The sequence below is a fragment of the Crinia signifera genome, chromosome 6, assembly GCF_055691185.1.
Source record: "Crinia signifera chromosome 6, ASM5569118v1, whole genome shotgun sequence".
NCBI classification, from domain to species: domain Eukaryota; kingdom Metazoa; phylum Chordata; class Amphibia; order Anura; family Myobatrachidae; genus Crinia; species Crinia signifera.
In genome coordinates this window covers 157,579,746-157,598,676 of record NC_139222.1, presented here as the reverse complement: position 1 = coordinate 157,598,676, position 18,931 = coordinate 157,579,746, and the positions used below count along the sequence as shown (strand labels likewise).

The window sequence follows — 18,931 nt, the reverse complement described above, 5'->3', positions numbered from 1 at the left end:
GACTGATTGAATTACTGTACTTTTTTATTATTATACTGTATTCTACGTTAAGTCCCCAGACAAACTGCAAACCATCTGTACAGGGTCTTGCCTGACGTCATTGAATGTAATGTAATGTACAGTACATGCATACTGTAAATACTGTAACACTTCTCCTGCACTGTATTGTACTGTACTGTATGTTTTAAGAAAAATGAAGTGCTGTAATGTACTGTACAATATTTTTGGTCAATGCTGTGTTTTGTCAATAAAGTACCGGTAGTCCTTGCAGGTGCTGAAGTACTGTAGCAGGCAGCGGCGGAGAGTTGAGTGCAGTGGTGGGTGTCAGGGTAGCGGCACTGCGGAGGTAGTAGGCGGCTTTGCGGCTGTGAGGGGAGTTGTAGCTTGGAGGTCGCGGCTGGAGAGGGTAGCAGGCATTGTGCGCACTCTGCAGAAGTGTGTCAGTGAGTAATGAGTACACCTGTGTGTCTGTGCTGTGACCTGGGAAGTGTGTCAGGGGGTGCGGGTGCATATACTGTACTACAGTATTTGGCTTTTGTGTGTGTGTGTGTGTGTGTAATGCTGGGGGGGCGGGGTTCATTGGGGAGAGAGTGTGAGAGAGAGAGCAGGGGATATAGAGAGACAGTGGGAGAGAGAGCAGGGGATAGATGCACAAATATTAAGTACTGTAGCACTGAAATGTACAGTATTAAGGTGGACCGCAGCAGGAATCTCCGATCCCTGCTGCGATCCCCCCCTGCAGCACCGCCGGCCGCATCCCCCATAGGTTTCTATGGGGGATGCGAAGCTGCCCGATGTATCAGCCCCCCTTTCGGAGCCCTGTCCCTGCGCACAGCAGGTGATACAGTACATCCCGGTGATACTGTATGATCGCATTTTACAATGCGATCCTGGAGGTACTGTAATATTCCGCCCAGATCGCATTGTAAATGCGATCAATGATAAATGGGGGCCATAGAGAGACAGTGGGAGAGAGAGCAGGGGATAGGGAGACAGTGGGAGAGAGAACAGGGGATACTGTAGGTGTACAGTGTGAGAGAGAGCAGGGGATAGATGCACAGTGTGAGAGAGAGCATGGTATACTGTAGATGCACAGTGTGAGAGAGAGCAGGCGAGTGGGAGTACTGTACCTGTGTCTGTTGTGGTCCGCAGTTACTGTAGCTGCTAGGTATAGAGCCAGCCTTCTTCTTTGTGCTGCCAATGGAACCCGGGAGGAAGAAGATGACCACGGGAGAGGTGAAGGGGGAGGGTGCTTCCAGTGGAGCGTGAGCTTCAGCAGCCGGGGGGAGAGAGCAGCGTTGCCGCTGCTGCAGGTCGGCAGAGCCCATGCTCTGGGATGTGTGGCTGCGTGGAAGACCAGCGTGGATTAGTGCAGAGGCTGTCCGGCAGTGTGAAGGAGACCAGGGGAGATTATTGTGTTGGCTGTCCGGCTCCTGCTCACCTTGTAATTCACCGCAGTACTGTAATTCCATTAAGGGGGGGTGGGGGGGTGGGTAGAATGGGACTTGTTTTATAACTTCCCTGTCTCCAAATCTCTGCTGCTTTGCATGACCCCCACTGTGCCAGTGCCGGGGAGATGGCAAGTGACATGCTGCGCGCTGTGGTCGGCCTTCTGGCGGGCCAGGGATTGCCCTGGTGGCTCCGTTTCCATGGGCGGGGTGATCAACCCCCCCAAAAAAAGTAGTCTACTACTAAGATGGATAGTAACACAAATAAATAGCACTGCACATTTAAAACAAAATTCATTATTTATATATTTTTTACAATATAATCAAAGAGTTGATTTTCTGCCCCAATGAGTCTCCCGATTTCACTTCGTATGGCATCTGTGAAAATAAAAAAAAATGAACAGTTTTAGAACAATAATACAAGTTGAGTACTTTACAGTAAACATTATTACAGTGTTTATAAGCTCCTGCATTCAGCAAGGCACAAAAAGGCCAAGAGGAATCATGACTGGCAGATGGCCTGACGTCATGATGTTGCCAAGCAGAGGCTAAAGGCCCCCATGCACTATGAGATTTACTGTATCTTACTGTACCTGTAAAATTGCATCTGATTTCCCTTGAATTTCCCCGGCTGCTTCCCAGGAGGCCTACATACTGTACAGTACTGTACAATTTGACACTAGATGTGCCATTCTTTACATCCAATTTGCGTCAGATAAATCACATGTGATTTATCTGATGTAAATTTGGATGTGCCACTGAGACAATGCAGGTTAGCACCTAGCACACTGGCTAAAGCGTCTATGGGACATTGCAGGCTGGCACCAAGCACACTGGCTAAAGGCCCCCATACTGTACATTAGACCGACTTGTCCTAAGGACAATTCGGACCCAATTCTCCTGCGAGCTTCCCGGCAGCTCCCCGGGAGGCTCACAAACAATTTGGCCCTTGATGTGCAATTACAAAACCGGGGAGCTGCAGGGCGGTGAGGAGCAGTGGGGCGGGCAGCAGCGGTGCCGGTGAGGAGCAGGCATGGGGCAGCAGCGGTTCCTGTGAGGAGCAGTGGGGGCGGGCTGCGGCGGATCTCAAATGATCATCAGTGTGCACCGCCGCAGCGGCGGCTATTACAACTTTAAAATAATGTGTCGAATGACTGTCCAGCTTTTGATTGGCTGAGATAGAGCACTCTTAGCCAATCAGCGGCCTCCCTCTGGCGGCAGCTTATTGGCTGAGAGTGCTCTATCTCAGCCAATCAGAAGACGGACAGTCAATGGACACATTATTTTAAAGTTGTAATTGCCGCTGCTGCCTGCCCCCTGCACACAGCACACTGATGATCACCGCCGTGGCCGCACTGCTTCCCCACCGGCACACACACACCCCCCCGCCCCTTAAAGCGTCCCTGGGACAATGCAGACTGGCACCTAGCACACTGGGTACAGAGGGGCAGATGTATTAAAGATCGATATGAGGGAGAAGGGGTATCAGCGCACGTTATGTGCACTGATACCACATCTCCCCAATGTATTAAGGAGCCAGCATGCAGTAAATGACAGGGGCACTATGCGCCTCTGTCCATATCGGCGCTGCTATCTAAATGATAGCAGGCCAAATGTATGAACGGTCAGCACTGCTGACCATTCAGCCCGCTGCTGGTTTTGCGCCAGCAGCAGGCTGGCGTAGCCCTATCTCAACAGCAGGGACAGCGCTGTCCCTACTGTTGGCTCTGTGCTACAGTACTGTATGCTGGGGATCTTGCAATTAAAAAAAAAGGTTTAAAAATACCTGTACTGTACTGTAAGTTACAGTATTAAGAAGTATAAAACTGTACTGTACCTTGTTGGTCTTCATCCTCAGATGGTGCAGGAGTTGCTGTAAAAAAAAAAAAAGCACTGTCAGTTTACTACTAGTTTAAAACTAAACTTCTAATCTTCCATCCCCCGAACATACTACAGTACCCTTTTTCCCACTATCTCCATCAGCATTGGTGAAACCGAGATCACCAAAATTCTCATTCACTCTCTTGTCATCTCCCGCCTTGACTACTGCAACATCCTTCTCTCTGGGTTACCTCGAACACGCCTTGCACCACTCCAATCCATTATTAACGCTGCTGCTAGGCTCATCTTCCTCTCCCGCCACTCTACCTCTGCCTCCTGGAACAACCTCCCGCCACCTACTGTATCAGGCTTTCTGATTCCCTTACCTCCTTCAAGCGCTCCCTCAAAACCCACTTTTTTCGACTAGCCTATCCCTCCTCCTAACCTCTTTTGATCCTCCTATCATGCCTCCGTTCCCATCTGTTCCTACAGTACTTACAGTACAGTATCCTATTGTTTTTCGTTCGTCCTCCTTTTACTGTAGTCTGTTAACTCTTATGAGTAGGGCCCTCCTTCCTCACGTACTCACCCTACCTCTTTACCTCACCTGTGCTCCTCTCCTGTTGTTCCCTTCATCTACTGTACTGTACTGTACTTCATTTCAACACCTACAGTACTTCTGAACTGATGCTGATTTTAGTTCTACCAGCTACAGTATACTGTACCCCTATTTACAGTATGCTGTAATTTTCAACACACCCTGTACAGTACGTTACCTTGTAATTTGTTTTTTTGTTTGCTACAGTACTGTATGTACGGCGCTGTGGACACTTTGTGGCGCCCAGGGGCGCTGGAACGTTTTTAGGTTGGGGGGGGGGGCAAGATATAATCTCATTTTGGCGCACCCTAAATTGCTATATGTTACCCCCGGGCACTATACACACTGGCAGCGGCATATACACGTGGGCATTATACACCGGGCAGCGGCATACAGTATACAGTACATGTGGCCAGAGACACCAGGACTGACATTAATCCAGGGGTTGTCATTTACTCGTAAAAAGTGGAAAAAGTGGCACTGTCACCTCCAAACAGATTTATGTGATTACAGTATGTCTGATTATGATAATCAGACATACAGTAATTACATAAACCTGTTTGGTTGTGAATCCAGGGGTAAATGACAACCCCTGGATCCAGGAGTCACTGGGGAAGGGAGGGTGAGAGGAGCAGCATTTACCTTTAAGTTTTAGTTGTGGCAGCACAGCGTGATGGCTGCTGCTGCGGCTGTTGTAGGATGCTCCCGCGGCTCCCGCCCATGCACTGATCCACGCGACCAGTCTCCCTCCCTACGGCCCGCATCACGCCCGCCAATCACTGTGGACGCATCACATCCACAGCCACTGTGATTGGCGGGCGCTGGTTCTCAACATCTCCCCGCAGAAGTCATCCATGTGGGCGGACGGCTGCGAATAGGAATCGGATTCTTGCTGAGGCGCTAAAGCAGCTGTGCGGGCGGGCGGCTGCGATTAATCAGTAATATAGGCGGACGGGCGGGAGGCTGGATCAAGCTTAATCAGCCCACCGCCCGCCCGCCTACTGTATATTACTGATTAATCAGCCGCCCGCACAGCTGCTTTAGCGCCTCAGTAATTTTGGGGGGGGCAAGCTGCCCCCTCGCCCCCCCCCTTCCGGCGCCACTGGTGGCGCCTAATAAATAAACGTACTGCTACTATTACTACTTACATGGTTGGGGAGGAGTTTGTTCATACTGCCAAGGTAGCCAAGGGGAATGCACTGTGGAAAAAGAAATGTTTGATCATTTTCTGTAACAATAGTAATACAGTACAGCATATTGTACAGTACATACGGTACATTACTGTACACTACAGTACAAATACTTTACTGTACAGTACTGAACAATAGTGTCTCATACTGCAGCACATACAGTACAGTACTGTACACTAGTGTACTGTACAGTACTGTATGAACACCAATAAAGTCATAAGAATTGTCATAGTGGAGCACAACTTTCTGTGTACAGTAATGTACAGATGGAGCAGCTCCCATTTCAGCTGCTCCTGGAGACAGAATCTCAGGACAGCTATCCATACTGTAGGCCAGTATTCAATGCAGCAGAAGCAGTTGCAGCAGTGAGTGTTGATGAATGAAGGCATTACACAAGTCAGGGGGCATTGTGCATTAGGTGATGGGGGGGGGGGGGTTGAATGCATACTGTAATTACTGTAGGCACTAAAGGGGGGCATTCTTCATACAGTATGGGTCATTCTGTACAGTATACAGAATGGCAATATTGAGGGAATTTTGTAGTGCACAGGTACAGTACAGTACTGTACAGTATACAGTATGGCTTTACAGGTGGACTCCACAACTCCCTCAATGCTCCACACCATTACTCCCACCTTCCCTCCCTGCTCCACACTACTACTCCCACCCTCCCTCCTGCTCTGCATTATTACTCCCTCCCTCCCTCCCTTCTCCACACTATTACTCCCCCCCTGCTCCACACCACTACTATGCTTGATGGGGAAGGGGCCCCAGAGAGATCAATTTATGGGGCCCCAGGATTGCTGTTGCTGGCCATGAGTACAGTACTTACACCCTGGGGGAGTTCTGCTGGATGCAGGAGGAAGCGCTGCTGCCACCTCGCTTTCTTCCTCCGAGCGGCAGGAACAGTAGCTCCAATTTTCCTGTGGCTCCGGGGATGAACAGCTCCAGGTGTCCATACTGCAGGTGTCCATACTGTCCTCCTTTGGCACCTCTGGGTATTGCAGGTCTGTAAAAAAAATTGCACCAAAATTTGAGCTTGCTGATACAGTACAGTATACTAGGTAACAATAAATACAATAGGTAACAATAAAGTCTTGAGCGTAGAGGATACTGTATGCTGTACAGTAGAGAGGGGTGAAGAGAGACAGAGTGCCTAATTCAGAGGTGAGCACAAGCAGACACACTTGTACAGTATTTCTGCGCATGTGTAAGAGGGCATGGAAGGGAGGTGGGGTATATTAGCAGCACTTGCCTCCATAATATACTGTACTGTACTGTACTGGTAGAGATACAGTACCAGTGTTGCAAGTAAGGGGGTACGGCGTGGTACGGAGAAATACTGTATGTTGCAGGTACGCAGTACCACTTACTGTATTCCCTGACCCACTGTCAATTCTATTTTTATTGTAAGTCTAAATATACTGTAATGCATCCGCAGCCCGCCCACCCAGTGTTATGATTGGTGCTGTATGCAGCTACTGGCTACTGCTGATTTAGCCTGTCACACGGTGCCGACAGCATGAAGAGCAGGCTCCACAATTGTAAGTACAGTACAAGCTGCCCGGCTCTCCCCAAGCAAGAGCCAACCCACCCCCAGTCATTCCCTGTTTCTCATTCCCTGTCTCCCAATGCCATGCTACTATTGTCATTAATACCCCTTTTACACCAAGTGAGAAACCCAGGTTGGACACAGGTCAGTGTTGGTGTAAAAGGGGCCACCCTGGTCCAGTAACACTGGTTTCCTACCCAGGTCCTGACCGAAGTTAAACACTGGTTGGACCTGGGTCGTGGGTGGTGTAAATGGTCCCACCCCAGGTTCCACAGGGGAGCTCACATGGTTGATGCTGTACTTTTATACCGCTATGTGTCCTTGAGCACTGAATAAAACTTTTTGAACAAATACTGTATTTAACAAAATAAACAAACCGACATTTTTCAATGCTAACTTTTCATGTCTTTTTTATTTTATTTTTTTAATCAATGACGGAAGGTTGACTGGAAGTTTATCAGTCCTAAAATGGACATTTTTTAATGTCATCCAAAGGGAAAAGCAGGGCTGACCCAGGTTCAGTATAAATGGCGCAGACCTGGGTCCGACCTGGGACATAGTGCTGTGTAAATGGGGTATAAAGCTGGGTTCAACCCTGGAAACTCCTGTGTACAAAGATCAGGTCTAACCAAGGATTTTGGTTTAAAGTGGGTATAAGTCACTCCCCTAGCTTTGTGTGACCATGCCCCCTCATGACACATGGCCACGCCCATTTTTGGTGGAAGCTATCAGTACCACCAAGAAAAAAATTCTACTTGCACCACTGTACAATACTGTAACATCTGATGCAGCCCCATAGAGAGAAAAACTAACAAATACTGTAAACAAAAACATGTACTGTACTTACTAGGTGGAGGGCTGATACGGCCTCTCCAGAGCTGTCTGGGAGCTCCCACTTGTTGAGGGGGTTGCTGGGCTGTTGGAAGACATGTCACCGCAATTAGCAAACGGCCAACGGCACGCCAGACACAAGCATTAGGTCGACATGGTCTAGGTCGACAGTCAAAAGGTCGACATTTTTATCCGAATGTCGACATACTGTACTGTAGTTTTAAGTGTCCATGCACTCGGCACACTATTTTATTCTCACACAATGCCCCAGTGCAGTGATGGCTAACCTTAACACTCCAGCTGTTGTTGAACTACAGTACACATCCCAGCATGCCCTGCATCAGTTTTAGCATGGCCAAATAGTAAAACTGTAGCAGGGCATGCTGGGATGTGTAGTTCATTAACAGCTGGAGTGTCAAGGTTAGCCATCATCTACAAGCATTAGGTCGACCACTGAAGGTTGACATGCATGAAGGTCGACATGACTGAAGGTCAACATGGGTTAGGGAGACATGGTCATTAGGAAAACTAAATTATTAGGTCGACATGGGTATGGTCAACATTCAAAAAGTTCACCATCGAGTTTTTCATTATTGTTGACTGAATGTCGACACAGTCAACATGGACACTAGAAAAGTGCATTGCGTCCCCTCAGCCTCGGCCAACGGCACGCCAACAAAAGACACAAGTTGGAAAGGAAGAAAAAATACACAAACTCAATAAACAAATGACAGGACTTACTGTCAGACGGAGCGGCTGAGGCGCTGGGGGCTGTAACGGCCCGCAAGGGCAGGGTGCCCTGGTCTTCAAGCGGAGGCACTATGTGAAGATGAGAAAAATGAGAAAGTGTGCTGTTTAAATAAAGTTACTGTACTCATTACTGGGTTTACAAAAATCAGTTTTAGCATGGCCAAATAGTAAAACTGTAGCAGGGCATGCTGGGATGTGTAGTTCATTAACAGCTGGAGTGTCAAGGTTAGCCATCACTGCCCTAGTGGATATTAGGGCATGAAATACCGCCTGTCGGCTCTTTAAACAGTGAAAAATCCTATGCCGACCTAATGACTTGTTGACCTTGCAGTATGTCGACCTAGTGGTGAGGCCCTAATGACTGTCGACCATCTTTAGGTCGACCAACTGAATGCTGCTGCAGGGGCAGAGGACTGGGGGGAGCACATGGGTGATGCTGCACTTTTATACCGCTACAGTATGTGCGCTTCATCACTGAATACTGTATAACTTTTTGACAAAATATTTTGCTAAATAAACCAACCAACATTTTTCAATGCTAACATTTCATGTCTTTTAATTTTTATTTAAATCATCGAGGGAAGGTTGGCTTCAGTTTCTCACAAATACAGTATCCTATAAACGACAATACATTAGTGGGGGTTGGTGGTGGAGAGCTTTAACACATAGAAATGCTAATGAGTTAGTGTACTTGGAGTGGGGAGGCTAATAGTGTGATTTTTCCTTTCACAGATACAAGATTCAAATGTAAATGTCCTTTTTAGACAATGCAGTCCAGGTTTATAGTGACCCTTAATCAAATTATCGGTCTGCACTTAACACTACAGAAAGGAGGGTGAACTGTCATCTCTAGTACAGTATGCAGCTTTGAAAAGGGGAATCCAGTCATCACATTTGAAGAAAACTTTCAGATTTTCACAAATACAGTATACTGTACAGGCCCTTAATCTGATCTAAGCGGTAACGGCCGCATGCGGCCGTTCCGCCGATGTTTTCGATCTGCGCATGTGCAGGCGAAATCGCCGCACAATTTTTTTTAACGCCGCAAAGGGGGTGGATAGGGGCGTGAGGGACTACTTAGCCTCATTTCCCTATGCATACGCCCCGCGTTTCATGGGCGTTCCCATGCAAACGCGGGGCGTACGCATGGTAATGAGGCTGTGACGCATGTGTTGGGGGCGGGCATCTGACATCGCCGGATGTCAGCTGCCCGGCCCCATACATGCTTTTACACGGACAAGTGTCCGTGAGGTCTATGGGTGCGGGAGCTGGTGACGTCACCGGCGCGCGCACACACTCGCGCAATGCATTCCTGGGACCGCTGGAGACCCTGGAGAAGATGCCGGAGGCCTGCTGTGGACGCCCGGGGACTTGGTAAGTATGAAAAGAGGGTTAGGGGTTGAAAAATAAAAAATAAAAAAAAATTCGAATGATTCCAAAAACCACGGTTTTTGGAATCATTCGGATAAGGGATGTCCGGATACCGGATACTCAACCTGTATACTGTACTGTAGTAGCAAACAAAGATGGGTCATAGGAAAGACAGACATTACTGTAGGTCTACAAGCATTAGGTCGACCACTGAAGGTTGACAAGCATGAAGGTCGACATGACTGAAGGTCAACATGGGTTAGGGAGACATGGTCATTAGGAAAACTAAATTATTAGGTCGACATGGGTATGGTCAACATTCAAAAAGTTCACCATCGAGTTTTTCATTATTGTTGACTGAATGTCGACACAGTCAACATGGACACTAGAAAAGTGCATTGCGTCCCCTCAGCCTCGGCCAACGGCACGCCAACAAAAGACACAAGTTGGAAAGGAAGAAAAAATACACAAACTCAATAAACAAATGACAGGACTTACTGTCAGACGGAGCGGCTGAGGCGCTGGGGGCTGTAACGGCCCGCAAGGGCAGGGTGCCCTGGTCTTCCTCTAGGCTTGGCACTGTGGGGAAATGATAAAATGTGCTGTTAAAATACTGTAAAGTTATTATTCTTACTCTAAATGGGGAGGAGGGGGTGTTAAAAAAAAAAAGCCGTGGACTGTTTTCAATAAAGTGCTGTGCCCACCACACTTGATAAAATAGACTCCACGTCAACGTGGATACTGGGGGTACTGTATGAACAGGTCGGGAGGACACTTACTGGCTGCCAAAGTTTGAGGGGACCTTCTTGGGGGTACCCTTTCCATCCTCCTCTGAAGTCCTGTGTAAAAATAATTACAGTACATTACAGTATACTGTACTGTAGTGTCCTTTGAAACATTAGTTCACACACACTACTGTAATCACTGAGGTTATGGTAGAGTATACAGTATTGCAGTACTGTATACTGTAGATAAATAATGTCTAGGTCAAAACGTCGTGCATCAGACGTACCGCACGCCTCCACTCCCACCACCTTTGTGCACGAGACGCAGAGCTACAGTACTGTACCTGACGGGGACATTACGGTAATTGTGCAGGGCTCCCGTGGGGACACTACGCTGACTGTGCTAGGCTGCCGTTGGCCGATGCTGACAGCGTCGCCCAACGGCACGGCAAAAAACTACACAAGTTCAAACACACAAACACAAAACACAATAAAGAAATGACAGGACTTACTGCTTAGCATCGTGGCGATGCTTGAGGGGGGGCCTGTAGCATGCCCGCAGGGCAGGGTGCCCTGGTCTTCAATCGGAGTCACTGTGGGAAAATGTCAAAAATGAGAACAAGTAACTTACCGTACTCTTATTACTGTAAATGGGGCTGGGGTGGCTTTACAAAAAGGCGTGGACTGGATTTTATAAAGTGCTGCGCCCGCCATACTGTACTTTAGAAAATCCACTCTGCTCCACAGTGGATAGGACACATACCGCTGCGCATTCCCTGCTTACGGCTGCCCTGGATAGTGGTTGTTTCAAAAGGAGGCATTTGCCAGTGCAGTACCGGATGTAAACTAGTACTGCCAGTGGCAATTGCCTCCTTTTGTGCATCAGAGGCATTGGCGCAACGCTCCACCCCCACCCCCCTGACATGGACACAACGCTGACTACGCAGGGCTGCGCTAGGCTGCCATTGGCCCACGCTACCAGCGTGGGCCAATGGCACGCCAAGAGAAGACACAATTACTGTACAGTAGGAGAGAAAGAAAAAAAAAACACAAACTCAATAAAGAAATGACAGGACTTACTCTCAGATGGAGCGGCTGAGGCGGTGGGGGCTGGAAGGGTGCCCTGGTCTGCAATCGGAGTCACTGTGGGAAAATGTCAAAAATGAGAACAAGGATGGATTGTACAGTATGGTCGACCGAAAGATTGTCGACAGTCATAAGGTCGACATACTGCAAGGTCGACAGGTGTCTAGGTCGACATGGGATAAGATCGACAGGTCATCAGGTCGACACAAGCATTAGGTCGACATGGTCTAGGTCGACAGTCAAAAAGTTCACCATTGAGTTTTTCATTATTGTTGACTGAATGTCGACACAGTCAACATGGACACTAGAAAAGTGCATTGCGTCCCCTCAGCCTCGGCCAAAGGCACGCCAAGAAAATACACAAGTTGGAAAGGAAGAAAAAATACACAAACTCAATAAAGAAATGACAGGACTTACTTTCAGACGGAGCGGCTGAGGCTGTAACGGCCCGCAAGGGCAGGGTGTCCTCCTCGCCTTCAAGCGGAGGCACTGTGTGAAGATGAGAAAAATGAGAAAGTGTGCTGTTTAAATAAAGTTACTGTACTCATTACTGGGTTTACAAAAAGGCGTGGACTGGATTTTATAAAGTGCTGCGGCCGCTATACAGTAGTGTACTTTATAAAATCAACTCCGCTCCAAAGTGGATAGGACCGCTGCGCTTGGTATGGTCGACCGAAAGATTGTCGACAGTCATAAGGTCGACATACTGCAAGGTCGACAGGTGTCTAGGTCGACATGGGATAAGATCGACAGGTCATCAGGTCGACACAAGCATTAGGTCGACATGGTCTAGGTCGACAGTCAAAAAGTTCACCATTGAGTTTTTCATTATTGTTGACTGAATGTCGACACAGTCAACATGGACACTAGAAAAGTGCATTGCGTCCCCTCAGCCTCGGCCAAAGGCACGCCAAGAAAATACACAAGTTGGAAAGGAAGAAAAAATACACAAACTCAATAAAGAAATGACAGGACTTACTTTCAGACGGAGCGGCTGAGGCTGTAACGGCCCGCAAGGGCAGGGTGTCCTCCTCGCCTTCAAGCGGAGGCACTGTGTGAAGATGAGAAAAATGAGAAAGTGTGCTGTTTAAATAAAGTTACTGTACTCATTACTGGGTTTACAAAAAGGCGTGGACTGGATTTTATAAAGTGCTGCGCCCGCCATACTGTACTTAAGAAAATCCACTCTGCTCCAAAGTGGATAGGACACATACAGTACCGCTGCGCATTCCCTGCTTACGGCTGCCCTGGATAGTGGTTGTTTCAAAAGGAGGCATTTGCCAGTGCAGTACCGGATGTACACTAGTACTGCCAGTGGCAATTGCCTCCTTTTGTGCATCAGAGGCCTTGGCGCAACGCTCCACCCCCACCCCCCTGAAGAAAAAATACACAAACTCAATAAAGAAATGACAGGACTTACTCTCAGATGGAGCGGCGCCGCTTGTTGAGGCGGTGGGGGCTGTATCGGCCTGCATTTCCCTCCTCCTCCTCCTCTGAAGTCCTGTGTAAAAATAACATTTACAGTATACTGTAGTGTCCTTTCAAACATTAGTGCATTGGGTCAACACCACTAGGTCGACAGAAAGCAAGGTCGACATGGGTTTTGGTCGACTTTGGTCAAGGTCGACATTTCATTTGGTCAACACACCTACTATTACAGCATTCCCGCCAGACAATGGGCCTTATTCTGATCGGTGCAGATTTCTCCGCATGCGGTCATCCCGCCGATGGTCACTCTGCGCATGTGCAGGCGATTTCGCCGCACGTATTCTTTACACGCCGCACAGGGGGCGTAGAGGGGCGTGAGGGGCGTGTAAAAGGGGGCGCGTGTGTAGGGGGCGGGCATCTGACATCGCCGGATGTCAGCTGCCCGCCCCCATACATGATTTCACACGGACAAGTGTCCGTGTGGTCTTGGGTGGCGGGACCTGGTGGAGCGTGCGGCCCTGCATTGGAATACACTGGAATATACCATGTCGACCTTTTGAATGTTGACATACTGTAATGCTTGTGTCAATCTAATCACATGTCCACCTTGGCCCATGTCGACCTTCCTGACAGTCGACCTAATGACTGTAGACCTAAGTTCATTCTGACCGATGTCCCGATTACCTTTTTTCATAGTAAACCACCCCCACTACCAACGCCGACCCGAAGCGTGGCGAGCGCAGCGAGCCCACGAGGGGCGGCGTTACGTGTCCAACGACCTTTTCATAACCCCACTATCCACGTTGCCGTGGAGTTTAGAACAGAAAGTGTGGCGAGCGCAGCGAGCCACCGAGCCCAGCAAGCACCGCGAGGGGACACGGATATGTACCTGTACAGATAAACGCTTACCCACGCGGGCTTCACAGGTGTCCGCGTCCCCTTGCGTTTGTGTCTATCCAATTATCCATACCCGCTATAATAACAGTAAATACTGTACTACAGTACTAATGTACTTTAATTTTGTTAATGTCATGTACTGTACAGTACCTCTGCTCAGCTTGGCCCTCAATTTGGCCAGTTTATCTGGCTGCCTCCGAAGCAGGTCACTCCACCTCTTCTGCAGCGAGAGGATACTCCTATCCCTGTGCAGGACTTCCAAAATCTCCTCCTTTGCGCTCCTGTATGCGCTGTTCTTCTCTGCATTACTGGCCAAGGATTTGTCCACATGCCGCAGCAAAATCAGGAGCTCCGCATCACAGAAGTTTCTGTTTCTGTGCGCCATGTTGTCTACAGTATACTGTAATGGTGGCCGCCTTCCACGCATGTCACATGTCGACACAGGTCACATGTCAAACAAAAAACGGAAGCCCTCCACTAAAAACGGAAAAATTCGCAGTACAAATTCCACTTAACATGGAAAAATTCGCATAACAAACTTGCGCCGCATAAACCTAAACGCCGTACAGCCTTCACAGATTACGGAAACCCTCCACTAAATATGGAAAAATTCGCAGAAGAAACTTGCGCCGCATAAACTGTACATACTGTACAGTATTAATCGCAGGAATAATACTGTAGCAGCTGCAACGCACAGTTTATTAAATTAAATTAATACAGTATGAGGCCTCCCATATACTGTACTGTACGGTATGAAGACACAATTTTATTAAAGTTAAGAAACTCATTCACTGTATAGTACTGTACAGTACTGGATTGATTACTTTAGCCTACTGACTACCATGTGTCCTGCGTTTTGTGTCATGCGCTGGGGAGTGTTCACTTCCAAAATGGATTCTGCTCAGAGACAGAGACAGCGTTACAGCTACGCAGAGCTGATCATTTTGGTTAGCTGCCGGGACAAGCCTCTGAGCAGTAACCGGGAGAAGCGCAATGCTTATAAGGATGCGCGCAGGATAATAATGCGCAAGTACTGCCGGCTGCGCAGGATTAGGTCACTCCAAAGAAAATGGAGTGACCTAGTCACAAGGCAGCCTGCGAAGCTGGAGGCCCTGCGCCGTTCCGTCGCCAGTAAGTACTGTACACTACTCCTGTTAAGGCCCATACACACTTGAAGATTTTCATTTCAAAAGACTTTGCCAAAATCTTTGATAGATATATCTGTCACCAAAGTAGTGCGTACACACTGATCTATTTTCCCAAAAGAGCAAGAGATGTTCAGGAGGTGAAAGACTTTGCTGAAAATCTTTCATGTAAAAGGCTATTTACTGTACATAATGGGCTGGGTTTGATTTCCAAGGGTGGGAGAAGGGGCCATATTATTCTGTGCATTTCAGTTTTTGGGTCCTGATTCAGAATTGATCGCTGGGCGGAGTATATTCGGAGAAATGCGATTTTGCATGCGATATCAAACGCAATTTAATACCTCTTTATTTCCCGACTATCCACTACGGCGTGGAGTCGAAATTATACAGTGTGGCGAGCGCAGCGAGCCACTGAACCCGAAGCGTGGCGAGCGGACACGGATTATGGTACATTACTGATATCGCATTCCGTGTCCCCTTGCGGCGCTCGCCAAGTTTCGGGCTCGGTGTCTCGCTGCGCTCGCCACACTATATAAAATCAACTCCACGCCACAGCGGATAGTGGGGATATGAACAGGTATTAAATCGCATGTGATATCGCATGCGATTTAGTGGCGCCGTGAAACTACACAAGTACCCGCCGGTCTATCGGATTATGTGTGTACGCAGCACGGGCTGAAAGATTAGCCACTTTCAGCCCGCATGCCGCCCCGCCGCCTCCCCCTGCTCCCTCCCCCAACATGCACCTAAATTCCGGCTACAGTACCCCTCCGAATGGCCACAATTTCATCAGGCTGCTGGGCACCCCTCCGCCCGCAGGTCCTTCCGGCCACACGCCCACCTGACATGTCTGCCTGGATGCCCCCGCACCCCCGCAGCAGCTTCCAGGGTCCCCAGCCGCTGCCTCCTCATACAGTATGTTAAAAAAAAAAGCAGTTGTTAAAACTTTTATAAAATGAGACCACTGCCATCAATGTGAGATTGCCCACAAGTGTATTTATATTATAGATATATTTATGTATATACTGTACAGTATATAGTTAAATATATATATCTATATATCTATATATATATATATATAATATATATATTATATTTATAGATAATAAATATATATATATATATACTGTATATACAGTATATACTGTATACAGTGTATACATATCTATTATAATGTGTAAGGGGCATTATGGTTATACAGTAAGGACATTAATAACATGTGTCATGTGTAAGGGGCATTACTGTGTGGTATTATCAGGGGTGCCGAGAGAAAGGGGTAGGGGGTACAAATTACCCAGGCCAAAGTCTGATGGATGATGTCCCTGATCACATGACGGTACAAACATTGGCTGGCGGGAATGCTGTAATACTGTAGGTGAAGGCTGCGTGGGCCACATGTCGAGGTCTTGCGGGCCAGATTTGGCCCATGGGCCTTGTGTTTGACACCCGTGCACTAGAGCGTGGTGGGATAATAAAATACAGTACTTGTACTTTACTGTACTAATGTTTGAAAGGACACTACAGTATACTGTAAATGTTATTTTTACACAGGACGTCAGAGGAGGAGGAGGGAAAGGGCACTTTTGTCATCAAGTGGAAGCGTGGCAAGCGGTATGTGTCCTATCCACTTTGGTGGGGAGTGGATTTTATAACGTACAGTATGGCATCCGCAGCACTTTATAAAATCCAGTCCACGCCTTTTTGTAAACCCACCCCTTCCCCATTTACAGTAATAAGAGTAGAGTAACTTTATGAAAACAGCACATTTTCTAATTTTTCTAATTTTCCCACAGTGCCTCCGCTTGAAAGTTTGCAGGCCGCTACAGCCGCCCCATCCGGCTCAACAGGCGCAGCCGCTGCCCAGTTTGAGAGTAAGTCCTGCCATTTCTTACCGTGGTTTTTGGAATCATTTGAATTTTGTTTCTATTTTTTAACCCCTAACCCTCTTTTCATACTTACCAAGTCCCCGGGCGTCCACAGCAGGCTTCCGGCATCTTCTCCAGGGTCTCCAGCGGTCCCAGGAATGCATTGCGCGCGCACACTCGCGCAATGCATTCCTGGGACCGCTGGAGACCAGGAGAAGATGTCGGAGGCCTGCTGTGGACGCCCGCGGACTGCGCGGACGCCGAGGGACGCCCGGGGACCATCAGGGGACAGGTAAGTATGGCTGCAAAAAAAATATTCCAAAAACCGGAAAATTCCCCTATCCAAAATGCTCGCGGTCCTGAGCATTTCGGATAGGGGATACTCAACCTGTACTGTACTGTACTGTATTTGTGAAAATCTGAAAGTTTTCTTCAAATGTGATGACTGGATTCCCCTTTTCAAAGCTGCATTGTACTAGAGATGCCAGTTCAACCTCCTTTCTGTAGTGTTAAGTGCAGACAGATACAGTAATTTGATTAAGGGTCGCTATAAACCTGCATTGTCTAAAGACTGCATTGTCTAAAAAGGACATTTACATTTGAATCTTGTATCTGTGAAAGGAAAAATCACACTATTAGCCTCCCCACTCCAAGTACACTAACTCATTAGCATTTCTATGTGTTAAAGCTCTCCACCACCAACCCCCACTAATGTATTGTCGTTTATAGGATACTGTATTTGTGAGAAACTGAAGCCAACCTTCCCTCGATGATTTAAATAAAAATTAAAAGACATGAAATGTTAGCATTGAAAAATGTTGGTTGGTTTATTTAGCAAAATATTTTGTCAAAAAGTTATACAGTATTCAGTGATGAAGCGCACATACTGTAGCGGTATAAAAGTGCAGCATCACCCATGTGCCCCCCCCAGTCCTCTGCCCCTGCAGCAGCATTCAGTTGGTCGACCTAAAGATGGTCGACAGTCATTAGGGCCTCACCACTAGGTCGACATACTGCAAGGTCCACATGGGACAAGGTCAACAAGTCATTAGGTCGGCATAGGATTTTTCACTGTTTAAAGAGCCGACAGGCGGTATTTCATGCCCTAATATCCACTAGGGCAGTGATGGCTAACCTTGACACTCCAGCTGTTATTGAACTACACATCCCAGCATGCCCTGCTACAGTTTTACTATTTGGCCATGCTAAAACTGATGCAGGGCATGCTGGGATGTGTAGTTCAACAACAGCTGGAGTGTTAAGGTTAGCCATCACTGCACTGGGGCATTGTGGGAGAATAAAATAGTGTGCCGAGTGCATGGACACTTAAAACTACAGTACTGTATGTCGACATTCGGGGAAAAAAAAACAGTGGAAAAACCCCATGTTGACCTTTTGACTGTCGACCTAGACCATGTCGACCTAATGCTTGTGTCGACCTGATGACCTGTCGATCTTATCCCATGTCGACCTAGACACCTGTCGACCTTGCAGTATGTCGACCTTATGACTGTCGACAATCTTTCGGTCAACCATACCAAGCGCAGCGGTCCTATCCACTTTGGAGCGGAGTTGATTTTATAAAGTACACTACTGTATAGCGGCCGCAGCACTTTATAAAATCCAGTCCACGCCTTTTTGTAAACCCAGTAATGAGTACAGTAACTTTATTTAAACAGCACACTTTCTCATTTTTCTCATCTTCACACAGTGCCTCCGCTTGAAGGCGAGGAGGACACCCTGACCTTGCGGGCCGTTACAGCCTCAGCCGCTCCGTCTGAAAGTAAGTCCTGTCATTTCTTTATTGAGTTTGTGTATTTTTTCTTCCTTTCCAACTTGTGTATTTTCTTGGCGTGCCTTTGGCCGAGGCTGAGGGGACGCAATGCACTTTTCTATTGTCCATGTTGACTGTGTCGACATTCAGTCAACAATAATGAAAAACTCAATGGTGAACTTTTTGACTGCCGACCTAGACCATGTCGACCTAATGCTTGTGTCGACCTGATGACCTGTCGATCTTATCCCATGTCGACCTAGACACCTGTCGACCTTGCAGTATGTCGACCTTATGACTGTCGACAATCTTTCGGTCGACCATACCAAGCGCAGGGGTCCTATCCACTTTGGAGCGGAGTTGATTTTATAAAGTACACTACTGTATAGCGGCCGCAGCACTTTATAAAATCCAGTCCACGCCTTTTTGTAAACCCAGTAATGAGTACAG

The 18,931-nt window shown here is 47.7% G+C and overlaps 1 protein-coding gene and 1 long non-coding RNA gene across 2 annotated transcripts; one reads left to right on the top strand and one right to left on the bottom strand.

The window, feature by feature from the left end:
- Positions 1-1,494: 1,494 nt before the first annotated feature.
- On the bottom strand, positions 1,495-11,859 carry LOC146008448 (uncharacterized). Its single transcript, XM_083147740.1, has 11 exons — positions 11,790-11,859; positions 11,367-11,429; positions 10,799-10,879; positions 10,341-10,400; positions 10,060-10,140; positions 8,182-8,259; positions 7,457-7,525; positions 5,890-6,066; positions 5,016-5,066; positions 3,286-3,321; positions 1,495-1,826 (listed from the first exon to the last, which is right to left on the bottom strand). Coding segments are annotated over exons 1-11 (774 nt in total). The 5' UTR covers positions 11,791-11,859; the 3' UTR covers positions 1,495-1,749.
- Positions 11,860-16,056: 4,197 nt separating this feature from the next.
- On the top strand, positions 16,057-18,449 carry LOC146007117 (uncharacterized). Its single transcript, XR_014444243.1, has 3 exons — positions 16,057-16,453; positions 16,636-16,713; positions 18,419-18,449. It is a non-coding gene; the product is annotated as an uncharacterized LOC146007117 (long non-coding RNA).
- Positions 18,450-18,931: the final 482 nt, after the last annotated feature.

What these genes read in the sequence shown, in the direction of transcription:
- LOC146008448 (XM_083147740.1), bottom strand. An exon ending in CCCTCAAACTTTGGCAGCCA is followed by an intron (nt 10,141 to 10,340) that starts GTAAGTGTCCTC and finishes ATTTCCCCACAG; the next exon opens with TGCCAAGCCTAGAGGAAGAC. An exon ending in CCGTATCAGCCCTCCACCTA is followed by an intron (nt 6,067 to 7,456) that starts GTAAGTACAGTA and finishes TTTTTTTTACAG; the next exon opens with ACCTGCAATACCCAGAGGTG.